Genomic DNA, 21,296 nt, shown 5'->3' with positions numbered 1-21,296 from the left:
GAAGGTGGTAGAAGTGTAGATAGCTGAGACACTCCCGTAAGAGAAGTATATCATAGTGTCATATTGTTTGAAATAGTTTCATGATTTCTGTCCCAGGACTCTTTTTTGAAACAGGGTCTTACTCAGTGTCCCAGGCTGGAGTGCAATGGTGCAACTTGGTTCAGTGCAACCTCTGCCTGCCAGGTTCAAGTGATTCTCCTGCCTCAGCCTTCCCAGTAGCTGGGATTGCAGGTGCTCACCACCATGCATGGCTAATTTTTGTGTTTTTAGTAGAGATGAGGTTTCACTATGTTGGCCAGGCTGGTTTCGAACTCCTGACCTCAAGTGATCCACCCGCCTTGGCCTTGCAAAGTGCTGGGATTACAGGCATGAGCCACCGCACCTGTCCTGTCCTGGGACTTTTAACTTAGTTCATTATCGCCTTGTTGCCTCCCCTATGTGGTCAGTTTCCCTTAACCCTGTTAGCTAAATGACCATGTGACACAAGTTACCTTTCCTTTTAATGTTACTGCTTTTTATTTTTTATTTTTATTTTTTGCTATGTGGCTTATAAAATTTCTGAGTTCTAGAAGAATTCCAAAAGCTGTGAGAGATGAGAAATTTATATAGCCAATTTGGACACAAGTTAAAAATGAAATCAATACTGTCGTTCATGAAATCTAAAAGGAGAGGGGAAAAATGTATCAGGCACCGTTTCTCTAAATTGCTTCCAGCTGCTTGCTTCCTAATATGGAAATATTTATTAAAAGTGGCAGGTTAAAAATTGGATTCCTACAGCAAAATATGAGTGGTTTCATAATTTTGTTAAACAGCAGGAAATATCTGAGATTTTTTGTCACTATAGTGGCTTTGTTTTTTTTCAAGGGTCATGGTGTAGAGCAAATACATATTTCCCAGCCAGCAAAACAGAACAGTAAATGGCCTGAACAATTTAAACAAACCAAAGAAAATGTCCTAAGGTAGTAAATAGGAAATTATGGGATTTTCCCTTAAATATTGTAACACTGTAAATGTTCAAAGAGGTAGAAGGAATCATTTAAGACAGTAAATAAATGAACATGATCATAAAACTTGACTGGGAATGAGACTTAGTTGGGAATGAGGCTTAAGTAAGGCAAATGGCATGAAAGGAAGTCAGATAGGGCTTGGGTCAAGAACAGAAATTTACATGTTATTTAGACTAATTGCAGGCACAGTGAAAAATTTAAATAATTATTAGGCCAAAATGCTATAAAGAGGTGTTTTAAAATTAAGAAACTTATGTTAATTCTAACAAGAAATTGAGGAAAGGAAGACAGGTATGTTGTAGGCATTGGAATGAGGGTTTTGGGGAATGTATATCTGGAAAATGAGAGAAACAGTGGAGGGGAAAAGAAACTGTATAGGGGATATATTTGAAAGTTTTTTTCCTTAAGATATTAGTTAAGGTGACAGGTACACATGCTCGGGAAGAGTTTGTTAGGTTAAAAAGCAGTTTCTGGAAAAGTATTCCAAGTTAAACCTGAAGGAGGCACCAGAAATCCTGAAGGAGGAATGTAGCAATCAAAAAACATTGTATAGAATGTTCATATTGGCAGTATCATTAGAGGTTTTGCCTTATGGTCCTCCTTAACCAGAAGGAAGTTTGAACAAAACCGAGATCACTGCATATCTATGTAGTATTGGTCTGGGGTGGGGAGGAAACAAGCAAGACATAATCATCTGTTCTCATTCATGTTCACCTGTTAAGATCACTTAAAAATGAATCATGGATATTTAGTAGTAAATAGTTGTCATTGTTGCTCAATATATCATTGTATTCTTTCATCACATTGTAGATTAGAATTGCAATTTATAAACCACAAGGAAAATAGTAGTGCATGGCCTTATTAATCATGCAGAAAAAAGATTAACATTTATTGGTAGTTTGTCTTAATATAATCAGGACCAATCAAGCCTTGACAAATGAGTAACTTTGATAGGAAATATAGGCAGTCATCTGTAGGACTTTGTTTGGAGTAAATATGAATTATCTATAGGATATACACATTTGGAAGCGTTTCTAAATGATTTTCTAGATATAATTCATGAAGTGTCAAGATAAAGAGTCAAGTGTTTCATATAAATTAATTTCATAATAGCTGTGATTCTTATCAGAAGAGAATTAGGATTGGGGTCTTATAGTTTGAAATAGTATATTTAGTATTTAAAAAGGTTTTTGGATGTGAAAACAATTATTTTTAAAACTAATCAAGCTATGTATAAAGTCTGAAAATCTTTTTTTTAATTGGTACATTTATTAAAAACATAGATGAATGGTCCTGTGCTTAAATGTCATTGTGATTGTGTGCTAACTTTCATACAGTGTAACTAAGGGACTGTTCACAAATACACTGTAGATGGAAGTATAAGTGTAAACAGACATAGCTGTCATAGGGACATAATTCCCTTATAATTAATACTTGCCAGAAAATGGAGCTTGACATTGTTTACTATTATTCTAACATTCAAAAAAGGCTGAATATCACAGGCCTAAGGGCACACTATGACCATGAGACATCTTTTCGTACTTCCCAAATAGTTTTATATTTTAGCTATGGACCTCAGTTACCAGAGCCAAACTTGTTCTTAACAAGTAAGAATTTTTATGTCCATTGAATCGAAGAGTCTCTTACACCTTTCTGGGCCTCTTTATTTGCAGGTGGGAGTAGAAACTCTAACCAAGTTCTTCATATCTGGCAGTCACATGTGATGCCCAATTTTCGTATGCTGCCCAATTTCTTTAAGATAAAAGCGGTGACTTGCAGCAGGGCCGCATAGATGAGGAAGCTCTGTAAGGAGGAGATCACATCCACACGCATCTTCCATTTTGTGTCCTCCGGGTCTAACGTCATTGAGAGGCCCTTGATCCGGAACACTCAAGTTCTAACTCATTGGCTTTCAGCTGCCATGCTCTGCTCTCTGAAAATCTTTCATAGTGGGTCATGGATTTAAAGTTGAAAAAAGCTATGGGAGTTTCTCAAATTAGCAATTCTCAAACATTCTTAAATTGATAGAAATTTGAAAGGCAAATATTGAGTCAAATTATGATGCTACAGTCTTCTAAGGCAGTTTGAACAGAAATGAAACTATGCATTGTAGAATATGAACAGAGTCAAATACTTTGAAGTTATATAACCTTGAACAAATTGCTGAATTAAGCTTTAGTTTTCTAATTAAAAATTTGTAGGAACAAGATGTGACTCACAGTTGTTCTGAACGGTAAATGAAGTAGTCCATATGTAGTTTATTCACTAATTCTTATTTCAATCGTTATTGAATATTTCCTATATGCTGGCCTATCTGTGATACATTGGGGATACAAATAGAATAAAACTGGTCTTAACCCTCTTGGGAATTACAATCTGTTAGGAAAAAGCACAGAAGTAAACAAGTGATTACCACAGGGCTTACTATAATGGGGGTGAGAGTGAACGCAGAGAGTCTGTGTGACAGGCTAATGCAGTAGCCGTTCACTCAAGAAATTACAGTAACAGTTGGGTGGTGGAGGCAGATCTGATTTTCATTTTTCTCTTAATTTCCACATTCTCAAACTTATGCATATAGTCAAGGTTTACTATAGTGTGCCTTCTATTAAATCTGAAAACATAAGATTGGTAAATATGGATTTTTTTTAGAAGAAAAATCCTATGAGATTTCTTAAACCATTATAAATTATTTCCACAATTCATAATTTATTCTTGTTTCATATAATTTTAGTTGATTTCTGTTGTGAGCCTTTAATCCTCCTTGTGTCTAGCAAAGGAGCGACAGTTTGATTTACTCTTTACTGATCTGGATGCCCTTTATTTCTTTCTCTCGTCTCATTGCTCTGGCTAAGACTTCCAGTACTATGTTGAATAGAAGTGGTGAAAGTGGTCATCCTTGTCTTGTTCCAGTTCTCAGGGGGAATGCTTTCAACTTTCTCTGTTTAGTATAATGTTGGCTGTGGATTTGTTGTAGACGGCTTTTATTATGTTAAGGTATGTCCCTTCTATGCTGGCTTTGCTGAGGGTTTTAATCATAAAGGGATGATGGATTTTGTCAAATGCTTTTTCTGCATCTATTGAGATAATCATGTGATTTTTGTTTTTGGTTCTGTTTATAGTTTATTAAGAAAAGATTTTGTAGATGGCTTTAAAACAAAATATCAAATAGTATGTTCTTAATTTATACCATAAAGTTAGAGAATATTTGAATTACTATAATTCATTTGATTTAGGATGACTGAGGCATTATGCTTTGATAGCAGGTGGGCTTGCTTTTTCTTTTTTAAATCATAAACAAGTTCTATTAGAGTTTGGTTATTTAGCCAATAGAAATGTGTATACTTAAATATGTTTGGACTTTTGGGAAACAGTGTTTATCAATCTTAAGAAATGCTCTTATTGGGCCGGGCGTGGTGGCTCAGGCCTGTAATCCCAGCACTTTGGGATGCCGAGGTGGGCGGATCACGAGGTCAAGAGATTGAGACCATCCTGGCCAACATGGTGAAATCTGATCTCTACAAAAAATAAAAAATTAGCCGGGCGTGGTGGCATGCGCCTGTAGTCCCAGCTACTCGTGAGGCTGAGGCAGGAGAATCGCTTGAACCCGGGAAGTGGGGGTTGCAGTGAGCTGAGATCACCCCACTGCACCCCAGCCTGGCGTCAGAGTGAGACTCTGTCTCAAAAAAGAAAAAGAAAAAGAAAAAAAAAAAAAAATGCTCTTATCTTTCATAGGAGTGGCTTCAGCTATAATAGGTAATCTTAAAGGTCTCCTCCAGTGTTGACTGTTTTTTATTTTGTTGGTTTACTTCACTTTTAGATATAATGGTTTTCATTATAAATTATTAGTTGGCCCAAATGGGAGCAACTTTAAGAAAACATAAAAATTGCATTTCTTTGGACTGTCTTTAATTCTAACTTTTATTTTCCTGTGATTTTTGCTTTTCATTTAAAATACCATTTTTTAACAATAGTTTTATTTTCTTTTGTAGGATATGTAGTAGTAATGCTTGTATTAAAGTAGCTTTTTTTTCGTTGATTATATTTTGAATTTTCTTGTAGCCAGTGTTAGCTAACATGGTCTTTGTGATAAGAACCATTATTGGTTTTGTGACTGGTGGTGGTGGCAGTAGTTCTTTTATCTTCCAGATTATTTCTAGTAACTTTCTACACCTATCACAGGACATTGAGAGTAACTATCAATTTTGTATTTTATGATACTTTCCTTTTAGCTGTTTAAAGTCTAGCATACATGTTGTAGAAGAGGTGCAAATATAAATGAAAGTCATATTTTGATGTTTTACATATTGTCAGCTAATGTTTCACTGTATTTCTTAGGGCTGCTATAAATTTTGTTCTTGTACCGATAATACAAAATCTTGTCAAAAAATATAACTCCTACCTAACAGTAGATATATTTTATATTTTTCTTAATGAATAGAAGTATAAAAAGTATTAACACTTTATTTCTTGTCCAAGAGCCATTTTTTTAAATTCTAAAAAAGTAAAATCTGCATTTTAAGAAGTTAAATTTATTTTTAAAAATTCTTCTAGTTGGAAAACTATAAAGTTTAGTACACACCCAGAAAACATTTACTAAAATTGATTATGTAAAAAATTAAACACTTCACCTTCACAAAAACCAAATCATAGTAAAATAACAAGATTACCTTGTATGGCAAAAGTCTAAATATAAATGATGAGATGTGGAAAACTACTGAAGCATTGTTAACGAATGAAGAGATTTCACAACTTGATAAATTAAATGCCAGGAATTCATTAGAAATACTGGCAGATAATACAAATGGTGCACAGAAAAATAATGCCTTTGAAAAGATGTTCTGTCATACGTAAAATAATACAACTGCAACTTAAAACTTCCCCGAGGTACTCTGTTTCACCTAGTTGACTGGCAACATAAAGCGTAATAATATACTTAGCTGCAGATGCGGTAAATCAATTCCTTATAAATTTTTGGTGGGATTGTAAGTTTGTAGGGTTATTTGGAAATGTATTTCAGAATTTAACTGTACATACTCTTTGAGCACTTTCACTTTTAGAAACTTAATCTGGATATATAAAAGCACGTGTAAGAATAGATAAAATCAAGGCTTTTAATTGCGGGAGGTAATTCTTTTAGTAACTTCATGTTTTTCCTTTGTACTTGAATGTGAGTGGAGTCTCTCTGGAAGGATACAGAAGCTGCTAACAGCACTTGATCCTTAGGAGAGAAACTGAGGTTGCTGAAGAGGACTTGAAAAACAACCTTTTAACTTAAGTACAATTTACAGAATACATGTGCATGTATTACCTGCTAAAGTTAATATTAAAAAGAATGCTGTGGAACTAAGACTGTCTTGTCAGCCATGTGTAAAATACACCATCAGTGGACAGCACAGGTGTTTAGCACATCACTGATGTGCTGGCAGTGCCACAGTGTGTTAGTATTTGCCACTCAATTCAAACATCTCTTCCTTGAAAGGAAGTTCCTTGACCTGCTTTCGTCACCCGTGACTACCTAGGGTGGTCATATTGATTTATTCCATATATTTTTTCTAAGATCTTATATTTGTAATTAATGTTTTGTTCTAGTTGTTTAGTATCTTTTTCCGTAGAGAGAGTTGGGCTCTGTGAAGGCTGGGAGTCCACCCCTCTTGCACTGCTGCATCCTCACTATGTACTATGATGCCTTGGATGGTATTGACATTCACAGCATCTTTGAATGGGTGAAGAATAATTCTAGAGTATCAGAGCAAAGCCAGAGCCTAACAGGAAAATATGATAAACAAGCCTCTTCTCACCCACGTGGGCATTTCTGTTCCTTCTTCCAGTGACTTCCCTAAAACAAATTAAAAGTTTTACTTTTTCAGGGGGGCAGGACACAGAACTCTTTCAGAAACCAATGTAAACCATAGAAGGCAGAGATGCAAATGCTTCTACATTTTGTCATGTAATTTTAGTGGTTTCATGGATTCCCTAAAGCTCTTCAACTTGACCCACCTCACTTAAGGATCCACTCTGCAGGATTGTTTTTTCTGACGCTTATTCCATTGACAATTTTTGGTAACATTTTTCCGATTTTTCCCCCGTTGTTTCTAGACTGGGCTATTGTGTTTTATGAACATTTTCAAACGTACAGAAAAGTTGTAAGAAGTAATACTTTTGGACATCCAAACGCCCAGCATTCCACCATTCATATTCTACAGTTAGCCTTTTACCATACTTCTCTCTTTCTTTGCTTTTTTGAAACAGTACCTTGCTCTTTGATCCAAGCTAGATTGCAGTGGGGTGATCACAGCTCACTGTAGTCTTGACCTCCTGGGCTCAAGTGATCCTCCTACCTCAGCCTCTTGAGTAGCTAAGACTACAGACCTGTGCCACCAACCCTGGCTAATTTTTTTTTTTTTTTTTTTTTAATTTTTAGTAAAGACAGAGTGCCACCAAGTTGCCCAGACTGGTCCTGAACTCCTGGGCTCAAGAGATTCTCCTGCCTTGGCCTCCCCAAATGCTGGTTACAGGCATTAGGCACCTATCTACCATATTTTCTTTATCACATAACTATCCATCTATCTATCCATCCTTTTTTATTTAGTGCATTTGAGTAAGTTGCCAACATCATTACACTTTCCTCCATATACTTCAGCTTGTATGGCATTAACTACAGTTCAATATTGTTTACAGGACTCTTTTTTGAGATAGAAATGTATATACAATAAAATACACAAATCTTACATGTAACATTTGATGAATTTTGACAAATATATACACCTGTGTAACTCAAACTTACCAAGATCTAGACCATTGCCATCACCCCAGAAAGTTTACTCAGGTTCTTTCCTAGTACTTTTTGTTTACTGGTTTATGTGATTATAATTTACTATGTTATGTTTATATTACAATGATCCCTTAAGTTTATACTGTTTGATCAGCATTGCCTCTGTCTTTAGATGAGGTCTGATGAGAGATCCAAGGTCCTTAAGAATTGTCCCAGCCCTAAAACAAAGAAGATGCAGTAGGAGTCAGTAACAAAGTCACCAGCCCTGGCGGTTGTGTTGATGGTGGTCTCTAAGCCTTTGTGAGGAGAAGGAGGTGTAGGAATACTGACTAGGCTGACAGAAGTGGGGGTCTTATTAATCCCTTGTGTTCACAGGGGTCCTACAGGTTATTTTTTAGGTGAACAAGCTTATTAGATGTTTTACTACCGCACAACGTACTCAGTTACTCTCTGAAGTGAGATAAGGAAATGAGGATTATATTAACTGAGGAAGAACAATAGTCACACATCTTAGAATAAGCATAGTGGTGGAGAGAGGGTAGGCACAGCAATTTAGAGCCTTTTGTCACCAGTTGGTGATATTTGTGGAGTCACGGACCCCTGGGAGGTGGAGGAAGTGGAGAATGTCCAGTGGGAAGAAGAAATCTAAAACTTAATCTGTTTTCATAGAAGTCTTGTGATGTGTATATAGTGATTATATTACCGGAAGGAGGGCCTTGAGTAAGTTGTCCAGGTTCTTGGCATTTTGAACAAATTGGACAAAATGCACAAAATAACAAAGGAGTGAAACACAGGAAAGAAGCAGCAAAAGCAGGAATTTATTAAGGCGAGAAAGCGCTCTACGGGGTGGAAGTGGGCCTGAGCAAGTGGCTCAAAGTCCTGTTATAAAGTTTTCTGAGTTTTAAGTACTTCTTTTGAGGTTCCTATCAGTTACCCCTTATCTGGATGAAGGATTTGGTCCAAGCCTAATTAAAGGCTGAGGTGAATTGGCACCATGTGCAGGTGAAGGGATGGTCCCTGCTTGGCCGATCCAGGGTATTTTCCTTTCCATCTGAGGTGTGATGGGGGTGGGGGGATTGTAGGGAGCGTAGCCTTTGATCCTTTGTTACTCCATGTTGGGAGATGGGGGTTTTCCTTTTGGTTTAGCTTTAGGAAGTTTGTGTTAATTGGCCTTACAGTCCCTGCCCCCAGACCCAGGTGTTTTCCTTTTGATCCAGCTATGGGAAGTAGGAGAACCGGCCTCAGGTTCCCTGCCTCCAGACCTTGGTGTTTTTCTTGATTCAGCAGGAATTAGCCTTAAGTTTCCTGCCTCCAGACCCTATTCTCCTGCCTCAATTATAGCATACGAAGTGTCTCTGATATAATAAAAGCTACCTCAGAGGCAATTGATCTTTTCATTAGCTTTATATGGGTTGAAGATGGTGGTAACTTATAAAATGATGTAATTTGTAGTCTGAGAAATAAATGTAACTAGATACTATGAGTTTCATTTTGAACCGGAAATACAAAGTCAGTGTTTTAGTAATACCCACATAGTAGAACCATCATTGTCAAAACAACTTTCTTGTAGTTAAATCATAATATTTTTGCAGATGCACTAGCAGATTTTCATAACTATGACCATTATCTAAAAATATAATACGTTGATAACTTGGCACAGGTCTTTATTTTAGTAGATTTGTTATTTTTAATTGCATGGCGGTTTTTTTTTTTTTTTTTTTTTGCTTATTTATTTATTGAGACAGAGTCTTGTTCTGTTGCCTAGGCTGGAGTGCACTGGCACGATCTCCGCTCGCTTCAACCTCCACCTCTCAGGTTTAAGTGATTCTCATGCTTCGGCCTCCTGAGTAGCTGGGATTTCAGGGGTGTGCCACCATGCCCAGCTAATTTTTTTGTATTTTTAGTAGACTCGGGGTTTTGCTATGTTGGCTGGGCTGGTCTTGAACTCCTGACCTCAAGTGATCTGTCCACCTCTGCCTGCCAAAGTGCTGGGATTATAGGTGTGATTCACTGCACCCGGCCTTGGTGGTTTATTTTTAAGCATTTATGTATTCATCATTGTTAGTATCTCCTACTAAAAGATTTGCCTTTTTTGTGTGTACTTATTACCATAATGTAGCAGTTGTAACCAATGCACTGCTTCCCAAAACTTCTGGTAATTATAGATAATGTTCTAGATTGGTCCCTCCTCTTTTTTCCTTGTGTGGTTCCCTATAGTACAGAGTTAAAAATCAATCAACTAGGGAGACTGCAAGTCTGGTATTTTGCAAAGTAAGCCTTTATGCACTTGGCGTGATCTCTCTGTGTAGCACAAAATCAACATGTAAAAGTGGTATTTGAGATTTATTGAATACTTTTTCATATGTTTTACATTTACTTTTCAATCCTCCCAATAACCGTGTGAGATAGATGCTATTGTTGTCTTCAACTTACATCTAAACCCAGAGGTTGGGTAATGGTAACTTACTCTCATATAGCGTATCAGTGATAGATCTTGAGCTCAAATACATTTTCGTTCTTAACTACTGCACCAAAGACTTCTTATTCTGTCTAATGGAAGCTGCATTGGGTTAAGTACCACCAATAGTAATACTAGCTCCAATTTGAGGAGGATAATCCAAATCCTTAGACACGGGTTGTGTCTTGTCACTTTCTCATCAAAGCAGGTTATGCTATGACCTCTCCAACCCCTATCTCAGAGGGTCCGCTCACCATTCACTTAGCATAAGTAAGCAGTGGCTTTGAATTTTTAGTATCTTGCTATAGTGGTTTTAGGTTGTAAGCTAGGTCCTAATCAGTACATCCTGTTAAGTGTTTCCTCCATCTCACCTTTGGACACAGCTTTTTTTTTTTTTTTTTTTCCTTTGAGACAAAGTCTCGCTCTGTCCCCAGGCTGGAATGCAATGGTGTGATCTTAGCTCACTGCAGCCTCTGCCTCCTGGGTTCAAGTGATTCCCCTGCCTCAGCCTCCTGAGTAGCTGGGATTACAGGTGCCCGCCACTATGCCCAGCTAATTTTTGTATTTTTAGTAGAGGTGGGGTTTCACCATGTTGGCCAGGCTGGTCTTGAACTCATGACCTCAGGTGATCCACTCGCCTCGACCTCCCAAAGTGCTGGGATTACAGGCATGAGCCACCATGCTCGGCCTGGACACAGTTTAATTGTCATCAGATATTTTACTGTGTTCCTATGGTAAATTACTATAATTGGAAGAGGAATGTTGGTTGCAAACAATGTATTGCAATCATTTTGCTTTCCAAGTATACATTTTCCTACTCTAAGAACTTAAGTTTGCAACTTCACGTTTTAAGATATGTATGAAATTTTGACTGGAAGATAGCTTTATTTATCTTATGCTCATGTATTACTTTATGTAATTTTTAGTCCTTAAATATTATCAAATAGCACAGTTCTAGTAATAGAGAAAATGTAAATGTTATTCGTCTACTAGCCCTCCTACTCGTGTTTAAACTTTTAGGTTTTAGGGGGAGTTCTTAGTTAATAAGCCAAATAATGTTATTCCTGGACAGTGTTTTTAACGCTTCTCATTAGCCAATGAGTAATAAATGCACCCAGTTTTGAAAAGTATATTGCCAGAGTTGGATTGTTAATGTAAAGCAACCATTTCCCTAATCATCTGTGTTTTTTGTATGTTCTTACACAGAAGAAAGAACCTTCTAAATCCAGCATCAAGAAAAAAGTGACCAAAGTTGCAGAAGCAAAAAAAGTAATGAAGAGAAATTTTAAAGTGAATAAGAAGATAACATTTACTGATGAAGGGGAGGTAAGATTTTAGAAGTATTTCGTTTCTGAGGTACATTTGGAGTATTAGGAGAGATTGGCTCTCTTGCTTACTTACCACTCATTAATGATAGAGTAAATGTTTCTCTACAGCATGCTGGGCCGTTCCTTTCACTGTTACTGTAGGCTGTACATCAGCTCTACTGCTGTGAACAAGGATGCCTTACTGGCAATGAACCAAGATACTTCTTGGTAATACTGACACAGAGTTGATTTTGAACTTTCTAAATTATGTTTTTATTAAAGATAAGGTTTTCTCTTCATGGTATTGAACATTATGTTCTATGGAACAGACATGAGAATACTAATACAGCTACTTACCACAGCTTCTTTTGCTTCACTCAGGCCTCTGCTTTGCACGTCCTCAATTTTAAATGCTGTACTTGTATATATCTTGCTGGGCTGGCTATGGGAGGGAATTCTCTGCTTTATAAAGTAACCTAAGACACAGAGGTGCCTTGTTTAATCTCAACTTTCCCTAAGCCATATTGTAAATACATACCCATAGTATAGGGAAGGGGCTACCACTCACAGATTACTCATGAAAGTTCATGCTATTACATAACTGTTGTCTTCATTTTAAAATGATGAAATAGAGCCAGTATGTCAAGTGACTTACCTGAGGAGTGGTTATAGTAGGTAGGGTCTTTTGAATATCATCTCATGGCCTCATTCTCACCAGCCCAGGTTTTCCTGACTATCCTCATGTAGCACAGAGCACCCTACCTCCATCATAACCTCATTTCTCTCACCTTGCCTCACTTTTCTTCACAGCACTTACTTTATGACTTCAATCTATATTTGACTGTTGTCAGTTTCCACTCCATTTCTTCTTGCGAGGAAGGTATTTTGTTGATTTTGTTCACTAGTCTATGCCCAGCACCTAGAAAGATACCTAATGTAATAAACCCTCAGAAAAATTTATTGATTGAATGAAACATCTATTTCAATAAAAGAACAGCTTTTCATATTAACTAATATAGCACATTATATATTCATCGTCACTAACATAAAGACTGCTTAAGCAGCCTCTCCCCAATGGAGTATGTTTCCTTTTAATTTTGAAGTTAAAGTTTTGGATGTTATTTTGGGGCATATAAATCACATGAAAAGTAACAAAATAGTGTGTCATTCAAAGGTGGTGGAAGTTGAAGAGGAAGCTTATCTAAATGACAGATAATGAGTCTTTATGAAATTACGAAAAAGAGGTCAGCACCTGAGAAACAGACTAAACTAGAATAGTCATATGACATCTGATGTTCACTGTAAAATGAGATGAGTGCTGTTGGCGTAATGAGGTTCCTTAGTATGCTACTAAGTTTAACTGCACAAATTATGCCACTTAGCTCCAAAACGAATGTGAATCCTCAACTATAAAATGTTTCAGTGTGTGCTTAGTGCTAATAGGAGATGTTTGTGGATGTGAGCCATACTGAAACTTCTGACTTAATGCTCTGAAAGAAATGCCACTGTTTTTTTTTTTTTCTAGCTCATAGAAGGATAAACTTTTTGCCCTCTGATTGCAGTGGGGATGAGGAGCCAAGTATCATGATATTCATACTATTACAACTGATCCCTCACATTGCCTCTTTAGGGTCAGTGACTGCTAGCATGGCTGCTCAGTGATATTTATCAATCCCATTGGTTGCTAAAGGTTGAGACTCCATAGGAATCTCATCTTGAAGAATGGTTATGGTGGCCACAGAGGAGAGAGGAGACAATAAAACCTGCGATGTGTGTGCTTGCAGTTTCCATTTGTTGGCAGGTTAATTAGCAGTCTTTCAAAACAATGGCGGTTATTTAAATCTTTCGGGCAACTAATTATTAGATAAAATAAGAGTTATTTTTGTCTGAATTGTCTATAGAGTTTTGTGGTGTTAGACTTAGAAATTACTGAGTTAAATAAACCTCTATTTTTCCGGAAGGGACATAGATATCTGGAGATTAATTTATTTAGCATTATGTAGTAATGAAAAAGCTAGGACATTTAGCCAGGTCCCCTCATTCCCAGATCAGTGCCCCTTCTAGGTCACCTTGTTCCTTACCCTAAACTGTATGTGTAAAATCATGTGGATTTGAGCAAGCCTGTGAAACCCAAACTGTTTTTCTCCTTTTCAGTTAGTTATTTCAGTCATTATATGTATTGTCAGTTGATATGTGATTCATTGATCCATTTTGAGCACCTGTTTAATACGTGCCAGATACTATGTTGGGCTCCAAGGATAAATAAACAACACATACAACTGCCCTCAAGGAGATTAATGCTAGTGAGAGAAACAGGATCGTAAAACAATGCGGTGCAATGAACTTTGTGTGAGAGTAACACACTGGGTGCCATGGAAGCCCAAAGGAGGTACAGCCTGAGTCCTACTCAGCCCGACTCCTGCTGTGTGCAGATAATTTTGAGCTGAGTTGTGTGGAGAATAGGATACTAAGAATGCTGTTTGGGAAGATGCTGGAGCATCACTATTCTGTGACTGTCTTCTCCAAATTATTTGGTGAAATTTTCTTTTAATCCTGTTCTCATTGGGTTTGGCAGTGTTACTTTACTCTGACTAGGGTGGTCTCTTCCGTGGCTTGAAGTTGGTTAAAAGATTTAAGAATACAGATTGTAAGGCAGAAAGTGGGTATCTGCACCTTTTCGGAATCATCAGACAAAATGAAGTGCTTTTCTGGGGTGTTCCTTACTTCTTGCTGACACTGACCTTTTTTCTGCCTGTAGTTGGTTCAGCAGTGGCCACAGATGCAGAAATCTGCCATCAAGGATGCTGAGGAAGATGATGACACCGGTGGTATCAACTTAGATAAAGCAAAGGAAAGACTTCAGGAAGAGGACAAATTTGACAAAGAAGAATATAGAAAGAAGATTAAGGCAAAGCATCGGGTAAGCTTTCCATCTTGAATTCATACTGAGTGAAATTTAATGTCCCTAAGTATATCTAAATATTCATTAGCTATTCATTAATAAGTATATTATTTTCTTCATTGTTTTCTCTGACACTTCTTTTTCTGTGGCTGCTCTCTTCTTTTTTCTGTTCATTTGTTCCTCTGCTGGGGGAATCTGTATATTGACTGGTTTCTGAGAATGCCGTTTAAATCTGTCTTTGGTCTGAGGTGATCTAAATAGTATTAGTGGATTTGTTGTTGTTATTACAGTTTTTATTTGGTTTTTTGTTTTTTTTTTTTTGAGACGGAGTCTCGCTCTGTCGCCCAGGCTGGAGTGCTGTGGCCGGATCTCAGCTCACTGCAAGCTCCGCCTCCTGGGTTCACGCCATTCTCCTGCCTCAGCCTCCGGAGTAGCTGGGACTACAGGCGCCCGCCACCTCGCCCGGCTAGTTTTTTTTTGTATTTTTTAGTAGAGACGGGGTTTCACCGTGTTAGCCAGGATGGTCTCGATCTCCCGACCTCGTGATCCGCCCGTCTCGGCCTCCCAAAGTGCTGGGATTACAAGCTTGAGCCACCGCGCCCGGCCATACAGTTTTTATTTTGAGATAATTGTAGTTTCACTTGTAGTTGATAGAGATATCCCAAGCTCTCCATTTCAATAATTTTGTCATTACCAGAATATTTTATATAAAACTATGCAGTATGTAGCTTTTTGGAATTGGCTTTTTTCACTCAGCATTATTCTGTGGAGATACAGCCAAGTTGTGTGCATCAATGCTTTCTTCCTTTTATTACTAATTAGTGTCCCATGGTATGGATGTACTGAGGTTTGTTTCACCATTCAACCATTGGAAAAGACTGATGGTGTTTCCAGATTCAACTTGATAAATTTCTTTCCATATCAATTACTTGATAATATGTTAAATTTATTGTATTAAAACTGGAGACTTTGTAACACTTCTATAAAAATTAGCATGTGCCCTTGTGGCCTTGAACTTGGCAGTTTTCTGTCATCCTTGATGTAGTGGTCACACATGATATTGTTATGCCGTTATACTACTTCATTCCCTGGAAGCGAACATTTCACTAGATAAAAAATGAATTAACGAAATAAAGTAGATTTACATTTTTAAAGAACTTTCTTTAGCACCCTTTTGACGCAGTGATTTCAAGGTAATGCAGTGAGAAACACCCGAGAAGCACTGCTGTAATATTAAATTTTGTATTAAGAACAAAATACCTTTGGATGTGGACATTGTTAAGTACATTCTGAGAAGGATTCTTAGAGCTTTTCACTCCTATTTGACCTTTCATGGACCAGTACACACTTTTTTATAAAAATAGAACAGCAGTTCTCATTTCTTTATTTTAATATTTGATGTAGCTTCAGAGTAGCATTTGATGAAAAAGTAGATATTGGAGATAGCTTTAGGGATGGAAAATGAATGTTGAGAAAAACGTTCCAAAAATATGGAGAACAAATGAACCTGAAATATACTGGTTACAATTGTTGGATATTTATGTTAATGAGAGAACTAAACATTTCTTGCATTGCTACTCTTAGTGCAGTACTTAAATTGAAATTTGACATTATTAGCAATTTGTTAAAATCTTTACTATTAAGAGTATCAGGAGCTTGTCATGTTTCAGCTTGCAGTCTACTTATTTATCCAGGGGACAACTGAGCAAGAATGTACTGTATTTCTAAGTTGTAGCCAGCAGTAAAAGAAATATGAAGGATTTACATAAAATAAAGTTCACCCCCTTCCCCTTCCTTGCCATCTCTTTTCTCCCATGTGCAAGTTATTACTATACCAGATCACTGAATATTGTTCTGGAAACCTTTAGAAAGTTAATTTCAAATTGGCAGATTGTACTTGTTTTATACAGTGTTTGTTTGCTAGGCTCTGCCATTGGCTGTGAACATAGAATATTTAAAATATCCGGGTGCTGCTGAGTGGGTGCAGCGGTTCACACCTGTAGTTCTGGCTACTTAAGAGGCTGAGGCAGAAGGATAACTTGAGCCCAGGAACCTGAGGCTGTGTGCTATAACCGCACCTGTGAATAGCCACTCATTAATAAAAGGCAATATAGCAAGACTCTGTCTCTTTAAAAAAGAAAAACAAGAAAAAACTAACATATGTACATGGGTCCCTCCATCTTCAGGAAGATTATAATTAAGTCTTAGTTAACTGTGGACATGCTGTTACTTCACAAAAGCTGCTTGCACATCCTTTTTTTTTTTTTTTTTTTTTTTTTTAACATAAAATGTTTTGGCATGAATAATCACATGACTCAAAAATCAAGATAAAAAATTGCACATTGCTGGGCATGGTGGCTCACGCCTGTAATCCCAGCACTTTGGGAGGCCAAGGTGGGTGGATCATGAGGTCGGGAGTTCAAGACCAGCCTGACCAAGATAATGAAACCCCGTCTACTAAAAATACAAAAATTAGCTGGGCATGGTGGCACACACCTGTAATCCCAGCTACTCAGGAGGCTGAGGCAGGAGAATCGCTTGAACCTGGGAGGTGGAGGTTGCAGTGAGCCAAGGTCATGCCACTGCATTTCAGCCTGGGCAACAGGAGTGAGACTCATCTCCAAAAAAAAAAAAATTAAAAAAAAAAAAAATATATATATATATACACACACACACACACACACACACACACACACACATATTGAGAATTCATGCTTCTGCCTATGTCTGTGTATCTTATTCATACCTACACCCTTATAGCTAACTACTTTTAATTTTAAACTTGTCCTTTCACTTTCCTTATGCAAATAGAAATAAGTAGGAATACGTATTTTTTTCTTCTTTTCTTATGTGAAAGGTGTATCATACACTTTTCCATTTTCAATTAGTTTTGAGCTTGTAAATCATTGTCTTTGCATCATTATTAGAACATAGCATGTGATTTTTTAGACTGTCTCCATGACTATCTCATAGCAAGGCTGAACAGAACAGTTTTGAGCTGACAAAGTTGTGAGAGAAATCACCTGAACTTTACATACAGCTGGTTTTGAAGTCAATACTTCTGTGACTACAAGAGTCACAGTATTTTTTTTAAAAAGTGACAATGTTCTATTTTATGTAAAATATGTGTATTCTGTACAAGACATGCCTTCCAAATAGGATTTTGAAAATCTTACCTGGAAAAAAAAGCACAAAGAAATAACTAGAATAGTTCTCTCTCTTCAACTTTAATATAAATGTTACCTGATGATCACATGATTGATTTTGTAGTATTTTCATTGGCAAACACACACATGTATTTGTGTGTATTAAAGTAGAGAAAACTTTGCATTTGTGAGTACTGTAGCATTAGCATGTTTACTGCAATAGCATACATAAGGCACAGTATAGGTACTCCCATCATTTATGCACCCAGCTGTTATGGAGTAGATTTCTACCCGGGAAATACGGAATGTTTTCTTAAGTGGCACATCTTCACATTTGGGATAGTGAAGCAGTGATGTTTGGGAAGAATACTGTGCTGTATTGCGGAATAACCTGTACTTGAGTGTGGAATGACTACGTTGGTGCAGTAATTACAGTTTATACCCAGTCCAGCTTGGATTACTAGTCACTGATTGGGACTTTGCTTTCCTAATCTGAAAAATCAGGGAGTAGGAGTGGGACTTAATGCCAGATGTCAGTGAGATCTCTGGCTCCGTAGATCTAGTTAAGACGTGGGAATAAAATCATCCTTTACTGTTTGGAAAATAGAATTTTAATTTGTAATTTTTTTCTCCCTGACAAGTCAGGTTGCTTGCTTTACTTTATGAAAAGACTTTCTTCTTGCCGGACGTGGTGGCTCATGCCTGTAATCCCAGTGTTTTGGGAGGCTGAGGCGGGTGGATCATGAAGTCAGGAATCTAGACCATCCTGGCTAACACGGTGAAACACCATCTCTACTAAAAAATACAGAAAAAAAAAAAAAAAAGCCAGGCGTGGTGGCGGGCACCTGTAGTCCCAGCTAGTCGGGAGGCTGAGGCAGGAGAATGGCGTGAACCTGGTAGGTCGAGCTCGCAGTGAGCCAAGATCGCGCCACTGCACTCCTGCCTGGGTGACAGAACGAGACTCCATCTCAAAAAAAAAAAAAAAAGACTTTCTTCTTTACATATTTCCAGTAACCATTAAAACTTTAAAAACTAAATATATTATTAATCCTGCACAAATTACTGTGCTTTAATTAATTGCTTTACTTGAACACATTGTTGGTTTTTGAAGTCACATTTTTTTCCTGAGTATACTACTACTATAATAATGCTTCTTAGTTCTTTTAGTGTAGAATTTTGCCTTGGGCAAATATAATTCTATTTCCCTTTGAGGCTGTCACTCATAATTTTTACTTTTATGAAAGTATATTGAGAAGAACTATATGTCCCTAAAGAATATTGAAAATACTAACAACAGGGTCTAGGGGAAGCTTTACTTCAGGAAGATAGAAGAAGGTGAAGAAACTTTTGACCCAAAGTTACGAATAAGGGTTGTACCTGAATGAATTTTGCATGTGAAAAAAACTTCACAAAACCTATCACATGCTTCTGTATTTAATACATTTCTTTTAATGTGTATCAGTTGTAGAAGATTTTGTAAGCCTTGGCATTTTTTTTCAGTGTGTTCAAAATGTTATATTTTTGGTTTAAAGTATAGGATATTTAATATGTAAGTGAATTTAGTCTTAATGATTCTGTTTGGAAGTAGTTGTTTGCTCTTGCATTTAAAAGTTAACAGCCTTGAATCATAGCTTTGCATATGCACTCAGTGTTAGTATAGTAGGACTCAGCTACTCATTTTGTCCTACATGTTTTTCCCTCATACTATTACACCTGTCTTTGAATCATATTTTCATCTACCAGATTCTGAAAGCTATATAATTTCTAATGTGATTCAAGTAAATCTTTGTTTTAAAGATTTAGAAAACTGAGTTATAAAGATTTTTTACATCTATTTTTTATTTTAAAGTTTTATGTTATTTTTAATTGACACATAATTGTATGTATGGGGTACAATGAGATGTTTCCTTACAGGTATATATTGTGCAATAATCAAATTAGGCTAATTAACATAACCATCACTTCAAATATTTATCATTACTTTGTGGTGACAACATTTAAAATCCACTATTTTAGCTATTTTGAAATACACAATACATTATTATTAACTTGGTCACTAAGCTGTGCAATAGATCACCAGAACTTATTCCTCCTGTTGGATGGAAACTTTGTACACTATAACCAACATCTTCCCTTTACTCATCTCCCCTGCACCCCTTCCACCCAGTCCTTTGGTAACCACCACTCTACGCTCTACTTCTGTGAGCTCTTATGAAGTCTACTTCTATGAATTAGATTCCACAGATAAGTGAGATGGTGTGGTATTTACCTCTCTGCCTGGCTTATTTCCCTTTTCTAAACGTCTTCTTGTTGCAAATGACAGAATTCTGTGTTTTCCTTAAGGCTGAATAGTATTCCATTGTACATCTGTACAGCACATTTACTTAATCCATTGTTTGTTGATGGCCACTTCAGTTTTTCCATACCTTGACTATTGTGAATAATGTTGCAATAAACGTGAGAGTGTAGACATCTATTTGACATACGAATTTCAATTCCCTTGTATATAAGAGGTCTAAAGATCCTAACTGGTTTAAAGTACAAAACAAATCAAACCAAACTATATAGTTTCATGGCATCACTGGGAGTAGAATTCAAGCTGCCTGCTTGCCAAAATGCACAGCGGCTACTCTGGACTTCAGGGACACTTCTGTAACTGCCTTGGGTCATTTAGCAGCTTTAGTTGCTCTTCATGAGTTGTCATTTTAGCCTTTAAGCACTGCTTTCTTCTGAGACCACCCCGCCATTCAGCTTTGTCTGGCACTTATAGGTAGCTGTGCTTAAATATGTCTGTTATTTTTATTTTCTCTTTAGAACCTCTTGAAACCAATCATTGGAAATAAAAATAGCAAAAGCTGTAACTTTTACATATGAAACCATTAGTAAACTAGTAAACTGTAAAGACAAAATGCTACTCTCACATGAAAGCAATGTGTTTTTTTTTTTTTCTTTTTCTTTTTTATTTTTGAGACAGAGTCTAGCTCTGTCACCCAGGCAGGAGTGCAGTGGCACGATCTTGGCTCACTGCAAGTTCAGCCTCCTGGGTTCATGCCATTCTCCTGCCTTAGCCTCCCGAGTAGCTGGGACTACAGGCACCCACCACCATGCCCGGCTAATTTTTTGTAGTTTTAGTAGAGACGGGGTTTTACTGTGTTAGTCAGGCTGGTCTCGATTTCCTGACCTCGTGATCCGCCCAACTCAGCCTTTCAAAGTGCTGGGATTACAGGCGTGAGCCACCTTGCCCGGCCAATGTGTTTTTTAATAATTGAGTCTGAACTGTTGAAAGATAGGCCATGGATCCTATTTTTGAATGATTTTTACCTTAATGGAGTGAAAACCTGCTCTGTGTTGTGTCATCATTCTTAGTTCTGAAAGATGACTTGTAGTTAAGGTGATAATATTTGCTATCACAGCTGAGAATAGAGAAAAACAATTCATTATGAAGCTCTTTCATTCCCTTGAAATTCTAGTGCTTTATCTATATCGGATTATGAATTTAGATAACATAAACATGTCAAGATGTGGCTCTGGACTGCTTCCCGAGATGGTACAGCATTACTCTATGTTCCATTTACTACCAGCTTGAATGTTAGAAAGTTAGGAAAGTATTAAAGGAAGACTTTAGAAAATCTATCTTGTTTTATTGTTGTTGACACATAATTAAGTTGGCATGGAATCCAGTTGACTTAACCATAAATTTGTGT

General features: G+C 37.1%; 1 protein-coding gene and 1 pseudogene across 3 annotated transcripts in view; one reads left to right on the top strand and one right to left on the bottom strand.

Annotated features, from left to right (window-relative positions):
- DDX10 (DEAD-box helicase 10) overlaps positions 1-21,296 on the top strand; it is a 292,818-nt gene that overhangs the window by 158,466 nt on the left and 113,056 nt on the right. For all 3 annotated transcript variants that reach the window (XM_021926516.2, XM_009187219.4, XM_021926517.2), the window contains exons 14-15: positions 11,444-11,563; positions 14,303-14,464. In XM_021926516.2, coding sequence (XP_021782208.2) covers positions 11,444-11,563; positions 14,303-14,464 — 282 coding nt within the window. The remainder of the gene's footprint in view (positions 1-11,443; positions 11,564-14,302; positions 14,465-21,296) is intronic.
- Positions 2,709-7,074, bottom strand: LOC108582109 (annotated as a pseudogene).

Source organism: Papio anubis, chromosome 12 (genome assembly GCF_008728515.1).
Source record: "Papio anubis isolate 15944 chromosome 12, Panubis1.0, whole genome shotgun sequence".
Taxonomy (NCBI): Eukaryota; Metazoa; Chordata; class Mammalia; order Primates; family Cercopithecidae; genus Papio; species Papio anubis.
Note: the sequence above shows the minus strand (reverse complement) of the source record. Positions and strands in the feature narration are given on the sequence as shown.